Below are 15,932 nucleotides of genomic sequence, written 5' to 3' on the forward strand. Positions count from 1 at the left end.
CACAGGTGCACATGTGTCCCCCCATCCGGAACCCTCCTCCCACCTCACTCCCCACCCCACCCCTCTGGGTTGTCCTAGAGCACCAGCTTTGAGTGCCCTGCTTCTTGCATCAAACTTGCGCTGGTCATCTATTTTGCATATGGTGATATACATGTTTCAGTGCTATTCTCTCAAATCATCCCACCTTCACCTTCTCCCACATATTCCAAAAGTCTGTTCTTTACATCTGTGTCTCTTTTTCTGCCTTGCATATAGGATTATTGTTACTCTCTTTCTAAATTCCACATGTATGCATTAATATACTGTATTGGTGGTTCTCTTTCTGATTTACTTCACTCTTTCGTCCACCTCATTAGAACTGACTCAAATGTGTTCTTTTTATAGCTGAGTAATATTCCATTGTGTGTATATACCACAACTTCCTTATCCATTCATCTGCTGATGAATATCTAGGTTGCTTCCATGTCCTAGCTATTGTAAACCATGCTGCAGTGAACATTGGGGTACATGTGTCTCTTTCAGTTTTGGTTTCCTTGGTGTGTATGCCCAGCAGTGGGATTACTGGGTCATATGGCAGTTCTGTTTCCAGTTTTTTAAGGACTCTCCACACTGTCCTCCATAGTGGCTGTACCAGTTTGCATTCCCACCAGCAGTATAAGAGGGTTCCCTTTTCTCCACACCCTCTCCAGCATTTATTGTTTGTAGACTTTGTGATGGTGGCCATTCTGACCAGTGTGAGATGGTACCTCATTGTGGTTTTTTTTTTTTTTTCTAATTTTATTTTATTTTTAAACTTTACATAATTGTATTAGTTTTGCCAAATATCAAAATGAATCCGCCACAGGTATACATGTGTTCCTCATTGTGGTTTTGATTTGTATTTCTCTGATAATGAGTGATGTTGAGCATCTTTTCATGTGTTTGTTAGCCATCTGTATGTCTTCTTTGGAGAAATGTCTGTTTAGTTCTTTGGCCCACTTTTTGACTGGGTCGTTTATTTTTCTGGTATTGAGCTGCATGAATTGCTTGTATATTTTGGAGATTAATTCTTTGTCAGTTGCTTCATTTGCTATTATTTTCTTCCGTTCTGAAGGCTGCCTTTTCACCTTGCTTATAATTTCCTTTGTTGTGAAAAAGCTTTGAAGTTTAATTAGGTCCCATTTGTTTATTTTTGTTTTTGTTTCCATTACTCTGGGGGGTTGGAGAAGGCAATGGCAATCCACTCCAGTACTCTTGCCTGGAAAATCCCATGGACGGAGGAGTGCATGGGGTCACAAAGAGTCGGACACGACTGAACGACTTCACTTTCACTTTTCACTTTCATGCACTGGAGAAAGAAATGGCAACCCACTCCAGTGTTCTCGCCTGGAGAATCCCAGGGATGGGGGAGCCTGGTGGGCTGCCATCTATGGGGTCACACAGAGTCGGACACGACTGAAGCGACTTAGCAGCAGCAGCACTCTGCGAGGGGGTGGGTCATAGAAGATTTTGCTGTGATTTATGTCAGAGAGTGTTCTACCTATGTTTTCCTGTAAGAGTTTTATAGTTTCTGGTCTTACATTTAGATCTTTAATCCATTTTGAGTAAACCAGTAGTTTTATATTCCCCGGACCAGCAGAATCTCCATCACCTGGGAACTTGCTAGAAATAGGGCCCATCCCAGAGGAGGGCTCAGCATTCTGTGTTGTAACTAGCCTTGCAGGTAACTCTTCCTCGAACTAAAGTTGGAGAACCACTGTTCTAAGCTCTATCCCTGAGTGAAATTGCTAGTTCATGGAATATGAGCATTTTGAAGTTTAACGGGTACTGCCAGCCACTTCCAAACTGGTTATAAGCAGGTTATATACCTGCTTAGCTGTGTACGACAGTCTCTATCATTCCACAGCCTCACCAACACTGTGAAATATGCAACTTCCATTTTTTTGTGGTCATTCTGACAGGTGTGGAATGGTTATGATCTGAATTGGTATTTACTCAGTTACTATTGAGGTTGAACATCTCAGATGTCCATAGGTCATTTGAGTTTTGTGTTCTGTGATGTGCTATTTGGACTCTTTTGCCTATTGAGATAAATAGTTATATTAAATAATCACAATGTATTGACAGAATTGTAGAATAAACTCAGAATTCCCAAAAAGAAAGGAACTCAGGGGGAAAAAAAGAAAGTCAGGGAAAGAATTTCAGGGAGATGATGGTCAAAGAGTCCTGAAAGAATAGGGATTTGTCAGGCAGAGTGAGTGAAAGCCATCTATGTGGTATGAACAGAATGGCCTGATCAGGGAAAAGCAAGTCATTTGCTCTGGTGAACTAATAAGATATGTGAAGGAAAAGACATACAAGGCTAGGAGAAAGGTAGGGAGTGACTAGATGTATGTATTTTAAGTTTGTTTAATCTTTTATTGACTGTTGGGCATTTGCATTATAATTAGTTTGAGTGGATTTTTTTCTTTCCTATTTTAAATTAAGCTGATATAAACATCTTAGTATATATAGCTGCTTTTTTCTTTTAAATTATTATCCTAGAATAACACATTTAGACAAATTATTAGATTAAAGGAAAGTAGGCATGATTAGTTTCATAATTTCTTACATATTTTGAAGTTACCCATCATTAGGGAAATGCAAATCAAAACCACAGTGAGGTACCGTTTCACCCTCACTAGGATGACTATAGTGGAACAGACAGACCATAACAAATGTCGATGATGATGTGGAAAAATTGGAACCTTCATACGTTGCTGGTGGGAATGTAAAATGATGTAACTGCTTTGGAAAACTTTGGCAGTTTCCCAAGAAGTTAAACATTGAGTGATTGTATAACCCAGGAGTTCCACTCCTAGGTTTATGCCCAAGAGAATTGAAAAACTGTGTCTACACAAAACTTGTATGCAAATATTCATGGTAGCATTATTCATAATAGCCCCCAAAATAGAAACAACCCAAATATTCATTGAGAGATAAATGAATCACAAGATGTGGTATACCCGTAAAGTAAAGTGGGATATTATTCAACTGTGAAAGAATAAAGTACTGATAATAGTAAAACCCTTGAAAACATTATGCTAAAGGAAAGACACCAATCATGAAGAATCACATATTCTAAAATTAGATTGTGGTGGTGGTTACAGATCCCTGTGAATATACTGAAAAACACTGAACTGTACACTTTAAATAGGTGAGTTGTATGATATGTGAGTTGTATCTCAATAAATGTTTTACAAAAAATAAAATGAATTAAAAAATTACCCTCTGGGAAAATTATACTTTTTCATCACAATCAACTGTGTTTGGTGTCTCCCGTACAACCTTTAGGCTTTATTATTTTTGTTCAGTTTAATAGGTATGTACTCAAAACTTCTTTAATTAAATTGTAAGTTCCCTCAGTAGAATGTAAGCTCCAAGAGGGCAGGAACCTTCTTCTGTTTCTCTTCACTGCTCTCTCCCTTGAACAGTGCCTGGCAAATCATATGTACTCAGTGACATTTGTTAAATGAATACATTTTTATATATATATTTCTTTTGTTAAACTTTTTATTTTGTATTGGGTTATAGCTGATTAGGGCCTTCCCTGGTGGCTCAGTGGTAAAGAATCCGCTTACAATGCAGGAAACACAGAAGACCCGGGTCCAATCCCTGAGTTGGGAAGACCTCCTGGAGGAGGACATGGCAACCCACTCCAGTATTCTTGCCAGGAAAATCCCATGGACAGAGGAGCCCAGTGGGCTACAGTCCATAGGGTCTCAAAGAGTTGGACATGACTAAAGCGACTAAGCACTCATGCATAGCTGATTAACAAACAATGTTGTGATGGTTTCAGGTGAACAGTGAAGGGACTCAGCCATACATATTTATGTATCTATTCTCCCCTAAACTCCCCTCCCATCCAGGCTGCCACATAACATTGAGCAGAGTTTCATGTACTATATCGTAGGTCCTTGTTGGTTATCCATTTTATTTATTTATTTATTGTTTTTTTGGTTATCCATTTTAAATATAAGCTTTGTGTGCATGTCCATCCCAAACTCCTTAACTATCCCTTCCCCCATCCCCCCCCCATTTTTATATTTTTAGTTACTAGGAAAACACTGGGCTTCCCTGGTGGCTCAGATGGTAAAGCGTCTGCCTGCAATGTGGGAGACCTGGGTTCGATCCCTGGGTTGGGAAGATGCCCTGGAGAAGGAAATGACAACCCACTCCAGTACCCTTGCCTGGAAAATCCCATGGACAGAGGAGCCTGGTAGGCTACAGTCCATGGGGCTGCAAAGAGTCGGACATGACTGAGAAACTTCACTTTCAGAAGAAAACACTTTCTGCTTTAGTGTCTTAATTTCATAGTACATCTGAACTAATTTTTCCCAGCCTCAATTTTTGTTTTGAAAAGAACCAGTGTATAACTGAATTGAATTGAATGTGATTCTGGTGAGTGATCTGGTTCAAGACCTTTGACCTTACACTTTCTTCTGAAATTTATTATAGCAATAGTTTGCAAATGTTTGACTATGAGAACTCCATTTGCAAACCTGTGTTCACATAGTTAACGGTTGTACTTTTTATATTAGTCAGTGATAAAACTTCGTAGTGACAAGAAGTCATTTATATTTTAACAGTGGCTGTAGTATCTTCAGAAATTTGCGAAATAGAGGTTCTAATATGTGAGACATACCCTTATTCATTCTGTAGTCCGTTTTTGGTAGCTGTGTGTATTATTCATGGACCCATGGCAATAATTTTGAAAGCCATCAGGGAGTTGGGTCCAGTTAATTGGGCACTACTTAACTACAGTATCAGAACTGAGGAAGATTACTGAAATGAAGAAGGGAACGGCTTCCAGTATTCTGGCCTGGAGAATCCCATGGACTATATATATATAGTCCATGGGGTCGCAAAGAGTCGGACACGACTGAGTGACTTGTGCTAAAAACAACTTATAAAAGATTATACCCAAATGTGTTTTTTATAAAAATTCAGTTCCTAAATCTACCAGTTTCTTTTAAAGACTGAAATGTATTTTTAAAACCTAGTTTATATGTTTTCTAAAATTAACTTATATGACATTATTTGTTTTAGAAAACAGAAGCAAACTAAATGTCTAATCATGCTTAAGTTTTGGTGTATTTATCTGGTGGAAGTTAGGTGATAACTGAGTATGATAATTAGGCATTGTAATTCTTATTATCTAGCAATTTTAAAAGTGGGATATATCATCAAGTATTCCTAAATATTTTTATTGTGATTGTATGAACGTAACTGCAGTTATATGTACGTAACCAGTGGTGAAAGGTGGGGAGGAGGAGTAGTGGTTGTGCTCAGAGGAATTCTGGGGGAGTGTTCCCTCTTTTTGAAACACTTATTTAGCAGTTGCTGTGTGCCAGGCAGTATTCTGAGCTTTTTTCATGACTTAATTCAGGGATCATCAAACTACAATGCATTTGGCCTTTGGGGCCTATTTTTGTGTGGTCCTTGAGCTACAAATGATTTTTATATTTTTTAAAAAAATGTTTTTGAAGAAGATAATATGATGAAGACCTTATATGAACTGCAAAATCTGAAATAGTTATGCTCTGGCCTTTTACAGAAAAAACTGTCTTATCTTTGATGTAATTGATTTTATGTTTACAACATTCCAATAAGGTGGGTCCTATAAGGAAATTGAGGCACAGAGGGCTTAAGTTACTTTTTGTCAGTGGCATTCACTGTTTTTGGAGCAGGTTACAGGCCCTTTCTACAAACTTGCTAATCCTGTGTTTCTTTGCAGTGTAAAAAGAGGATAGTGGCTCACGTGTCAAAGGATGGCACGGTCACGCTCTAGATCCCCCAGGTGGAGGCACAGGTGAGCAGTCCTTAGTTAAGCAGAGTAAGCATGGGTTTGGAACGTGCTTCAACAGTTTTCATTTTGTCACTTTCAAGACCAAATTATAATGTGGAAGAGCTTCAGAAAGAAAAGGGAATGCAAAGAAGTAAATGGTTTGAACATGGAGGGCCTCACAGAGGTCATTTGTTTCACCCTTTTGTGGTAGGCTCTGGTGAGGTAGCACAAAAGACCCTGCCAAGCTTAGTGCCTGATTTCTGGGTGCCTTCTCAGAACTCTTTGTCACCAACTCTAAAGGGTCTGCTATCATTCCCAGCTTGCAAGCTAACAGATTAACGTGTCACAAGGCACTCTTGGATCAGAGACAAAAGCCTTTATTACTCATGTTCAGCAGGCGGCTGAGCTTCATGTTCCTGTGTTCCTGTTACCTCTGGCTTTCAGACAGTAAACAGTCTGCCTGCAGTGTAGGAGACCCGGGTTTGATCCCTGTGTTGGGAAGATCCCCTGGAGGAGGGAATGGCAGCCCACTCCAGTACTCTTGGCTGGGAAATTCCATGGATGGAGGAGCCAGGTGGGCCCCAGTCTATGGGGTTGCAACCATGTAGTCACTCACAACTGAGCAACTAACACACACATACATTACCTCTAGTCCTCTGAGGGTGGGAGCTGCTGACACAGCTGAGGAACCCAAGCCCCATTAAGGACAGTAGGGAATCCTGCCCGGCCTTTGCCTTGGAGGAGACATTATCTCGTTATCCTGGACAGCAAACACATTGGCTCTCTGCCCCTTAGGGAGGCCCTGTCCCTATCTTTCCTGGGAGTTTGCCTTGAAACAGAAGCTCAGGAGGCATGCAGAGCACTAAAGACCTATGGAGTCTCCCAACAGACTCCTTGGGTCTCTTTTGTCTCTTTAGGAGAACTGTAAATGATAGCCACTATTTCAGCAGTCTCCTTCAGAAGAAAGGGGCTCTGTGCAATAGAACCCTGATATGAGGTATAATACCAAAGCAGTACTCACTGTGAGGTAAGGATTAAAGTAAGAGATTGAATATTTCATCAGTCTGGAAGACCTCAGCCTCTGGCTGGCAGCTTTTCTCCTTAGCAGTAGAAAAGATGGAGTGTTCCAGGAAGCCCTCAGGGTCTTCAGTTGCTTCTTCCTGTGAAGAGTTGCAGCCAGCTGGATGACAGAGTCTCTGCTTCAGCTGAATAATGCACTTGCCAGTGCATCTAGCTTGGTGACTCTAGAGGGAGAAATTGTCAAATCCAGTGTATAAGTCCTGGTATGTACGTGAGGAAGATAAATCAGCCTCCTTTCTTGTAGGGAGAACCCAGACATGTCACCAAATGGAAAGAGTTTTACTTGTGGTTGTTTCAACTCCGTGGCAGCTGCTGCAGAGGGAGGGCTGATAACAAAAACTGCAAAGGTAGCTGCTGCTTTGGTTAGAAGACATTAAACTCTCAGGGAGGAAGTTGGGAGATTGGACAAGTCAGATGGGAGGAAAGGTCCCCAGGTGCAAATTTGAAGCAGATGGTAGTACTTCTCTTCTCTCAGACTGGTTTCCTCAGATACAGAAGGCTTCCTCCTCAGTTGGAATGAAAGGTTCCATGTTGGCAGTGCTCAGGTGTTGAAGAAGGTAGTTACAGAAAGGACATGCTGTCCCTGGAGATCATTAAAGCTGCACTAAAGCACATATTCACAGAATTAAAAGCTCTGATTCAACAGCACTTCCTTCATTTTATATATAAGGGGACAGGTCTGGGAAATAAAACTTATTTATGTCAATAGTAATACTGGAAGGACTAAGCATGAGGTCCACTTCTTAAGGTCCTCTTCCTCCTACCACCTCCACATGCTGTTTAAAGATGTAGTTTTTGCTACTTGATATAACCTTAGTAGAGAGAATAGACAATCAGTTAGGGAAACTGTGGGATCAGTTTGGGGTCTGAGTTTGGATTTGATATGCAACATAAACTCTTAGAATCTATTTTGATTTCAGAGATTATGTTCGGTTTTCCAGAGACTCTCCTGCACACTTAATTGTGTGACTCTAACCCTCTTTCTCCTTATTTCTTACTTGACCATGGAACCTGACGTAAGCTTTGTTGACGGGCCCTTTTGCCAGAACTTTGCTGTCAGCAATCTTCCAAAATGGATCCTGCTGAGTACCTAAGCTGGTCCTCCTCTAGAAGGATGGTTGTGCTCAGCCCATTTTGATATGTACATGGGGTATATTAGTTTAGGTGAAAAGAGTATGCGTGTTGAATTGGGCAGAAGCATAGTCAGGCTCCCAAGTGAACAATTTAGAATACAGATATCAAATACTGATGAATCTGAGTGGAAGAGGCAGGGGAAAGCAAACGTTTTATTTGGATAAGTCACTGTAATACCAACTTAGTGTATTATCTTTGAATGGACTAAACTTTTCTGTATTTGTTTACATAGGTCTTTATCACCAGTGCCTAGAAGTTCTGAACACTACAAGCAAAGATTTGAGCATTATGGCTACGACTATAGGAAGGATCCCAAAAGACCCATCACTTGGAGAATGGACGATGAGAAATATGGACAGAGTAAACCAAGGATTTCTTCTCATGAAAATATACAGTACCGATCTTACGAGCATAGATCACCTTCTCCAAACATAAGAGGAAACTCTTCAGAAAAGTTTTATACTTATAAGCCTCCCCAAGTATATTTACCAGAAAGAGGAGATGATAGTAACAGAAGAGCTCAATATGTGCCCAGACACTCAGAAGGTATGTTCTACAGAGAGCACCAGAGGAGTTGTTATCCCCAGAAAGCACAAGGAAGATATATTCCTGATGACCGCAGAAATAGAAGAAGTGAAAAAGGAGGGACACCACCTGTGAGATCAACAACAGATTCTTTTAGATTCGAAGGACATTGGCATGAAGCTGAACCGAGGTACCAGAGGATACAAGATGAAAAATACTCTCAGTCACTTAGAAGAGGCTCTGAAGATTTTGAGAAAAGGATCTCTTTTCAGAAGAGGTATAGAAAAATATTAAACTAGCATAATTTGATATAAAGCCTCAAATGAAAAAGTCTGTTTACTTTATGGTTGAAGATAACCTTGAAAAGCTTTTGTCTAAAAGATTAAAAGCATTGCAATGTAGTTTTGGTCTACTGATAGTAGTGAAGTGTTTATTTTTAGAGTAAATCATGTAGATGGCTAGAATATATTTTTTTAAAAGATGCTATTTTCTGTAAGTAACCTTGTGCATCTATGAGCTGGCTTAAGAGATTATAGGTTAACTTTCCACTACATTTTGTATTTAAAGCCATGCTGCCCAACTTTCGACACATATAAATTCTCACTTACTTCTCTCTAGTGCAAATGTAAATTGTTTTATGTCAACACAGGTATCCTGAGGATCATGATTTCAGAAAATACGGACACACATCAAAAAGACCTCACGATGTGGAGAGGTATGAAAACAGAGAGCCTGCCAGGAGCCCGCAGTGGAAATCCAGGCATTTTTCTGCTCCTTACCAAGAGAAGAAAGATCAGCGGAACCTTGAAACCCAAACTTATCGATATGCTCCAAGGGAGTTCCCAGAGACCAGTTCAGCAGCCAAGGTATCCTGTGATTCTCGCCACAAATATCGGAAGACCTCAGATGGCGACAAGGACTTTTATGATGAAAGAGCTCAGAAGTACCCTAAGGAGGAAGATAGAAAATTGGGTTCTCAAAAAGGCCCTGTGAACAGAGAGTCCAGTTGTTCTCATGCTGGAAGAGGGAGAGAGACTGAAGGTGGGCAAGTCAAAGAATCTTCTAAGCCATCTAAGAAAGACTGTGCTGCCTTAACCCACTCAGATAAAAGCGATGTTGATTTGAGATCCTGTAAGGACACACGGAAGGACAAAATAAAGAAAGAAAGGGCTGGCAGTAAAGAGAGCAGCTCTTCCTCTAACCAACTTGATAATAGTGATTCCGACTTGAAGCCTTCATCTGTCTTTCTTAAGAAGAAGTCACTCACAGTTAAAGTAGATGTGCAGCAAGGACAGAATAAATCTAGGTATTATCTTCATTTTTTCTTAATGATGTGTAATAATTGTTTCTGCCACCTTTTTTTTAGCTTTGAAAATAGAGTTCGTAGTATGTTTAGAGTTCATCAAGTGAGGGGGTGGGAATTGCCAGATTTTTCAAAAAAGCCCTGTAATGGGGATTAATCCCGTGATTTAGTAATACAGGATGATGTCATGTTTGTTTCCGTGTTTGTATCTGAAGATGCTTTTGGGGTGCAGGGCATTCTATGGAGTTGGTCCTCTTCATGAATTTATGTGTTTTTATGTTTCCACATTTTCTATACCCACAAATAGGTCAGGTAGTGTTCAAGGAGACCTATTCCTTGCTCAATTTCTCAAAGCCTGTTTTCCCTATTGCATGAAATTCAGAGAATTTTTGGCCTGGAAGGGACCTTTCAGCAGGCCCTGATATTATAGAGAAAGACCATGAGGCCTTGAGAGATGAAGTGACTTAGATCTGAGTCCGTGCCTGGGGATCAAATCTATATGTCCCCTTGTGTCTCAAGGAGGTGGATGACTTAATGTGGTTCTTGCTACCATCTCAAAAGGAGTGGAGCTCAACCAACTAGCTTCTCCTAGATAGAGGAATTAGGCTAGAGTCTATAAAGAGGCCAATTTGTAAGACATTTGGTTTAGCGCTTAATGAGACTTTAACAAAAAAGGCTACTTTCGTAATAGGTTTCATTCCTCTAAAGTGGATTGCATGCTTTATTCTATTACCTCTGTTTATGGATTCTGAGAATAATAAGGCACTGACACTTGGATGCATCAGCTAGTTTGTTTGTTATCTTAATACACTACCAGCATGCGAGTTAAAAAGTGATGGACCATGTTGATTTGGTGATTTATGTTCATAGTTGACTCGTATCTGTATTTGAATAAAAAACTAGAGGGAACAAAATCCAAGGTTAGAATGTAAAAGTGAGGGTGGTAAACCCCATAGTCTTTTTTTAAAAAAACAAAAAACAAAATACATTTGTTTCTTTCTTTAAAGTTAGATTTAACTGTCCCTTTTCCTGATTTTTTTTTACATTCATTATACTTGCAAAAATACCTTAGAATATACATATGTATATTTATATGTACACAGAAAGAATTTATATATGTGGTTATATTAGAAGAAGTTGGACAAATAGAAGGGAGGGGGAAATCACCCATAATCCTACTACCCTAGGACCATTTTATTAATATTTTGATACAGCTTTTTGGGGCTACTTTTCTATATGGTTGTCATAACTGTATATAACTATATATATGGTTGTCATAACCCACTCCAGTAATCTTGCCTGGGAAATGCCACGGACAAAGGAGCCTGGTGGGCTACAGTCCATGGGGTCGCAAAAGAGTCAGACATGACTTAGTGACTAAACGGCAACATTCTATTTCATATAATATGTCTTAAGTCACTTTGTGCTATATTTCCTACTCGTTCTTAATCTTAAGAGTATAAAGGCTCTGCTGCTGCTGTTGCTAAGTCGCTTCAGTCATGTCTGACTCTGTGCGACCCCAAAGATGGCAGACCACCAGGCTCCCCTGTCCCTGGGATTCTCCAGGCAAGAATACTGGAGTGGGTTGCCATTTCCTCCTCCAATGCATGAAAGTGAAAAGTGAAAGTGAAGTTGCTCAGTCGTGTCCGACTCTTCGCGACCCCCTGGACTGCAGCCCACCAGGCTTCTTTGTCCATGGGATTTTCCAGGCAAGAGTACTGGAGTGGGATGCCATTGCCTTCTCCGTAAAGGCTCTACTAGTTCTTAATCTTAAGAGTATAAAGGTTGCTCTAAGCATCAAGTTTAAGGGTCTTACCTTAAGATTTTTCTCTTTCTAACCTTATATTATGAAAATGTTGAAACATACAGAAAAGTTGAAACATAATTGAAATATAATTGAAAGTTGAAATAAAACATACAGAACTGTACACTTGACACCTATATACCCACCACCTAGAGTCTACAATTAACATTTTACTCTACTTCTGTAATCACATCTGTTCATCTATCATTCCATCTTAATTTTTCACTGCATTTCAAAGTGAAGATACAATTATACTCACCTTTACATATTTCAGTATTTAATATTTGTTTACAGTTTTTTTCTTTTGAGGTAAAATTACATGCAATCAAATCACAAAAATCTTGAATTTTTACATAAAAGTAAAATCACAAAAACTTAATTTTAAAATGATAGTAAAAGTAATTTAAAAATAAAATCTTGAATTTTTAAATATTTAATAAATGTTTTATACTTAAATTAGAATTAATAAATTGCTGTAACATTTTCAAAGAATGCTAAAAGTAATGATTTTGAAGTATTTTATTTTAGTAGACCTTATTAGAGATAAGGTCCTAAGATAAAAATCTTAAGGTAAGATCCTTAAACTTGATGCTTACACTGTTAATTTTATAACTTCACATTGAGAAATAGAAGCTTGATCTTCATCATGTGTCACAAAAATGAGCTTCCTAAAATTGAGGCTGCTGTACCTTTTGTTTTGAATTTATAAACTGTCTTGTGAATTTCATGGCCCATTAGCGGGACCTGTCAGTACATGTTTGAATTACCTGACAAGGACCTACAGAATGGTTTGTGTAATAAAGAGCTTCACTGTAAGTTCTTTCTAAAGACTTGAAGAATCTTGATTCTTCATTTTATACATTTGTTTAAAATGTATAAATGGTGGTTCATTTTATACATTCATTTCCTTTCTTAGCTTGGGTCAGGTTTTAATACATGTTCTTTGAGTTATCAGTGCAGTTGAAAACATACAGTTGTCACCTAGTGATTTTTCTTGATAAATATATGCATCTTTTCAGTATGGCACTGCATCATAATCAACAAAAATCTTTCTCTCTGATTATAATTATTAACTGATGAATGAATGTGGAAGAATTTTGTGGGGTTGAATTTAGTTATGTGTGGACTGATGAAGTGTCCATAAAACAAAGGTTTAATAGTTAATACCCTCAACAGAGCCATGTTCTCAACTCCCAACATAAATTAGATTTTCTTCTGCTTAATAAAACTGAAATAATCATAGAGTGCAGAGAGGTTATTTGTTGGTTAAAATCTAGAGTATCCACTTTTTTTGGAGATACTAATAAGGCAGTTCATTTTATATATTCATTTACTTTCTTAGCTTGGGTCCGGTTTTGATACATTGTCTTCCAGTTATCAGTGCAATTGAAACCTAGTGATTTTTCTAGGTATTAGTTTGTATCTAGAATAGCAGTAGGTGACACTTCCTTGAATGTTCAGTGCATAGTTAATACTTCTGTCAACAAAGTCAATAGAAGTAACAATTTTGAAGGATTATTTTAGTAGACCTCATTAGAGATGCTGAACACTTAATTTTATAATTTGATGTTGAGAAATAGAAGCCTAGTTGACTTAGTGACCTTCTAGTGACCTACTTTGTCAGAAACTGCATTATCAGAGGTAGAAGTTACATATGAGTCATAACTATGTTTCAGAATGAAGTTAAGAGCATCACAATATGAAAATCTGTACTAAGGTTGTTATGAACTCCAAACACTCACTGTTGTAGACATCTGAAAGTCATGGGGCAGATGAAGGGAGTTTGGGTTTACTATTGGACAGAATAGGTGAGAGACTGAACCTTGGTCAGGCTAGGAAGATGGTGAGAGGAGGGAAGGAGGGCATGCCAGTCTCCAGAGAAGAGTAAGCTGGGGCAGGTGGACCTGCACTGAGGCTCCTTTGACTTCCCAGGTGCTGGCACTAGGCATCTAGAATGAGAAGGTTGGCTAGTGAAGGCAGCATTGGACTGACTGCCTCAGCCATATTTGCATTTAATCCTTTTATTTCCCAGTGAAGAGATACAGAGAGGGCATCCCTGACCCTACCCATTTTTCCCCATTCTAAAAGGGGAATGAGGTAGATGATGAGCCCCAGAAGACACTGGAGCCCTGATGCTCTGGGCAAACAGGTGCTGCTTAGGCTGGGAAAGAGTGAAAAACCACAGCTAGGATAGAAGGAAGGTAACCTAATCACACAAGCTTACCTGTGATGGGCACTGTTCAGCTGGAGGCAAAATAAGCTGGATGGAGATGTTTTTGTGATACACAAACCTGCTAACTTGCTGCTAGGTATCACAAAAATCTACGAGTGTTTTCCTTCTAATATTTCTCATATATTTTTTCTAAACTAAAAAATTAATTGAGAAAAGATTCCCTTTCATTCCTGTGTTTCACTCAGTCTTGGGGGTCCTGGTATAGGGAGGTAAACTTTCTGTTTGATGTTGGGAGGTATAGGTCTTTGTCTTCCAGTAGGTCACTGCGCAGTTTCGTAACATTGGGCAGGTCACCTGGCTATGCCTTTTGGGGCCCAAATTAACTGGGTGTTCCTCTTGGATCTGTGAGTCTGCTTCAGTTGGTCATGTGTTGGTAACTATTGAAGCTGACTTACAGGCTCATCATACGATTCTCTGAACTTTTGAATATATTTGAGATTTTCTCTTATAAAAAATGAAAAAATTTAAATTTATCTAAATTAAGTTAAAAAAATTTTTGAAGTAAGCCAAGAAAGTTAAAAAACAAAAATTGATCTCAGAATTTTGAAATCTGTCATCTTTTAAAGTGAAACTTACATTTCATATTGTGCCAGTCATTTTCCATTTTATCATTTTTTTATTCAGCAGATATTTTTTGAGGACCTACCCTGTGAGACAGTCTGTTAAGGTGCCCTGGGACTATGGACCCACATAGGATTAGGTTTTCTTCTCCCCTGGTCTTAGAGGCAAGAAGATGATGTTGGTAATACTATGGCTCAGTGGAGTGATGTGTGAGGTGGTGTGTGATGTGTGATTCACATGATCCCAAGCTGGGGGATTCAGGGAAGGCTTCTTTCAGGAGTTGACATGTGAGCTAGGCTTTGAAGATTGGTGTGTTTTAGACATGTGGAGATGAGATGAAAGACCTTTTACATTTGTAGGTTAACAAGACAGAAAACACACCCAGGAACTTTCAGCTGTGCCATTCTGAGCAATCTAGGGAAAGGAAATAGAAGGGCAGGAGGTGTGAAGGTAAGACTGCCACACTGCCAGCCTGATGTAACAGGATTAGCTGCTGGGAGAGGGCTCAGTTTTGGCCACCTTCTATCAGGTGTCTTGAAAGGGCACTGAGGTTGACAAGGCCAGTTACTGGACTTTTGTGAAAAAGTAATAATGAGATGTTGAATTAAGGGAGTAGCAGTCTCCCTAATCCATTTCCCTCAACTCCAAAAATTCTAAATGTGTTCTTAGGAAGACAAGAACAAACTTATGATTTGGAAAGTGCTTTGTGATAGTTATTAGCTAGAAAAAAACTGAGAAAGGAAAACTTTACATGTGTCATATGAATTTTGTTACCTATTGTAAACTTCCAGAGAGCAGGAGATTATCCATTGATTTTGGTGGTTCGGTTTTTGTTACTGTTGTTTTGCCAGGCAGTTGGTTTTTTAACTGTGGAGAAGAGGAAATTAAGTTTTAATGTAGTTTTTTAAAACGTTTTGTTAGTTGTTATGTATGACACTCAGATGAACATCAGGGGAAATATCCTTAAATAGAGAAGGAAAACCGGGGTGAAGTGGGGGGAGGGAACAGAGAACCCAGAAGATCTAATAGAATACAGGTGATGGCTACATTTTAATTTTTAAAAGTGTCTAAAATGCATCTCAAATGAGAACATTTGGTCTTTCCAGTTTAACTATTTGTTTTGGGGGTATTTTGTGAAATTGTAAACTTGTTGATCAGTAATGTCATAGGAAATACTAAAATATAAACGAAGAGGTGATTAAATTTGCAAATGAAACTACCTAGAACATTTTGCATTTTGAAGTCTCTAGAAGTTTTTGCTTATAGCAACAGTATAGTTATTTTTAAAAAACAAAATTTCAGGTTATATTCTTTTCATGTATATTTTCTAGAAAGATGATCACTTTTATATTTTTTATTAAAAATCTTGTGGGGTATCTCTAGAGAAAAATTTTAAACTGGTAAATATCAAGAATTATGTATAGCTTCAAAGTATACCACAGCATTCCTATGAATTGAGAGTTGAACTTGGAGTGGGGAGATGAGA

General features: G+C 38.7%; 1 protein-coding gene across 13 annotated transcripts in view; it reads left to right on the forward strand.

Annotated features, from left to right (window-relative positions):
• BCLAF3 (BCLAF1 and THRAP3 family member 3) overlaps nt 1-15,932 on the forward strand; it is a 52,086-nt gene that overhangs the window by 9,049 nt on the left and 27,105 nt on the right. For 11 of the 13 annotated variants that reach the window (XR_009734756.1, XR_009734757.1, XM_061407983.1 and 8 more), the window contains 3 exons: nt 5,756-5,830; nt 8,253-8,822; nt 9,195-9,851. Coding sequence is in view for 11 of the 13 variants with exons in the window: in XM_061407983.1 (XP_061263967.1) it covers nt 5,790-5,830; nt 8,253-8,822; nt 9,195-9,851 (1,268 nt within the window). In the remaining 2 variants the exon portion in view is untranslated. Of the gene's footprint in view, nt 1-813; nt 4,420-5,755; nt 5,831-8,252; nt 8,823-9,194; nt 9,852-15,932 lie in introns of those variants that run through there. The other 2 variants (XM_061407981.1, XM_061407985.1) reach the window with 2 other exon arrangements.

This window comes from Bos javanicus, chromosome X, assembly GCF_032452875.1.
Source record: "Bos javanicus breed banteng chromosome X, ARS-OSU_banteng_1.0, whole genome shotgun sequence".
Classification (NCBI taxonomy): Eukaryota; Metazoa; Chordata; class Mammalia; order Artiodactyla; family Bovidae; genus Bos; species Bos javanicus.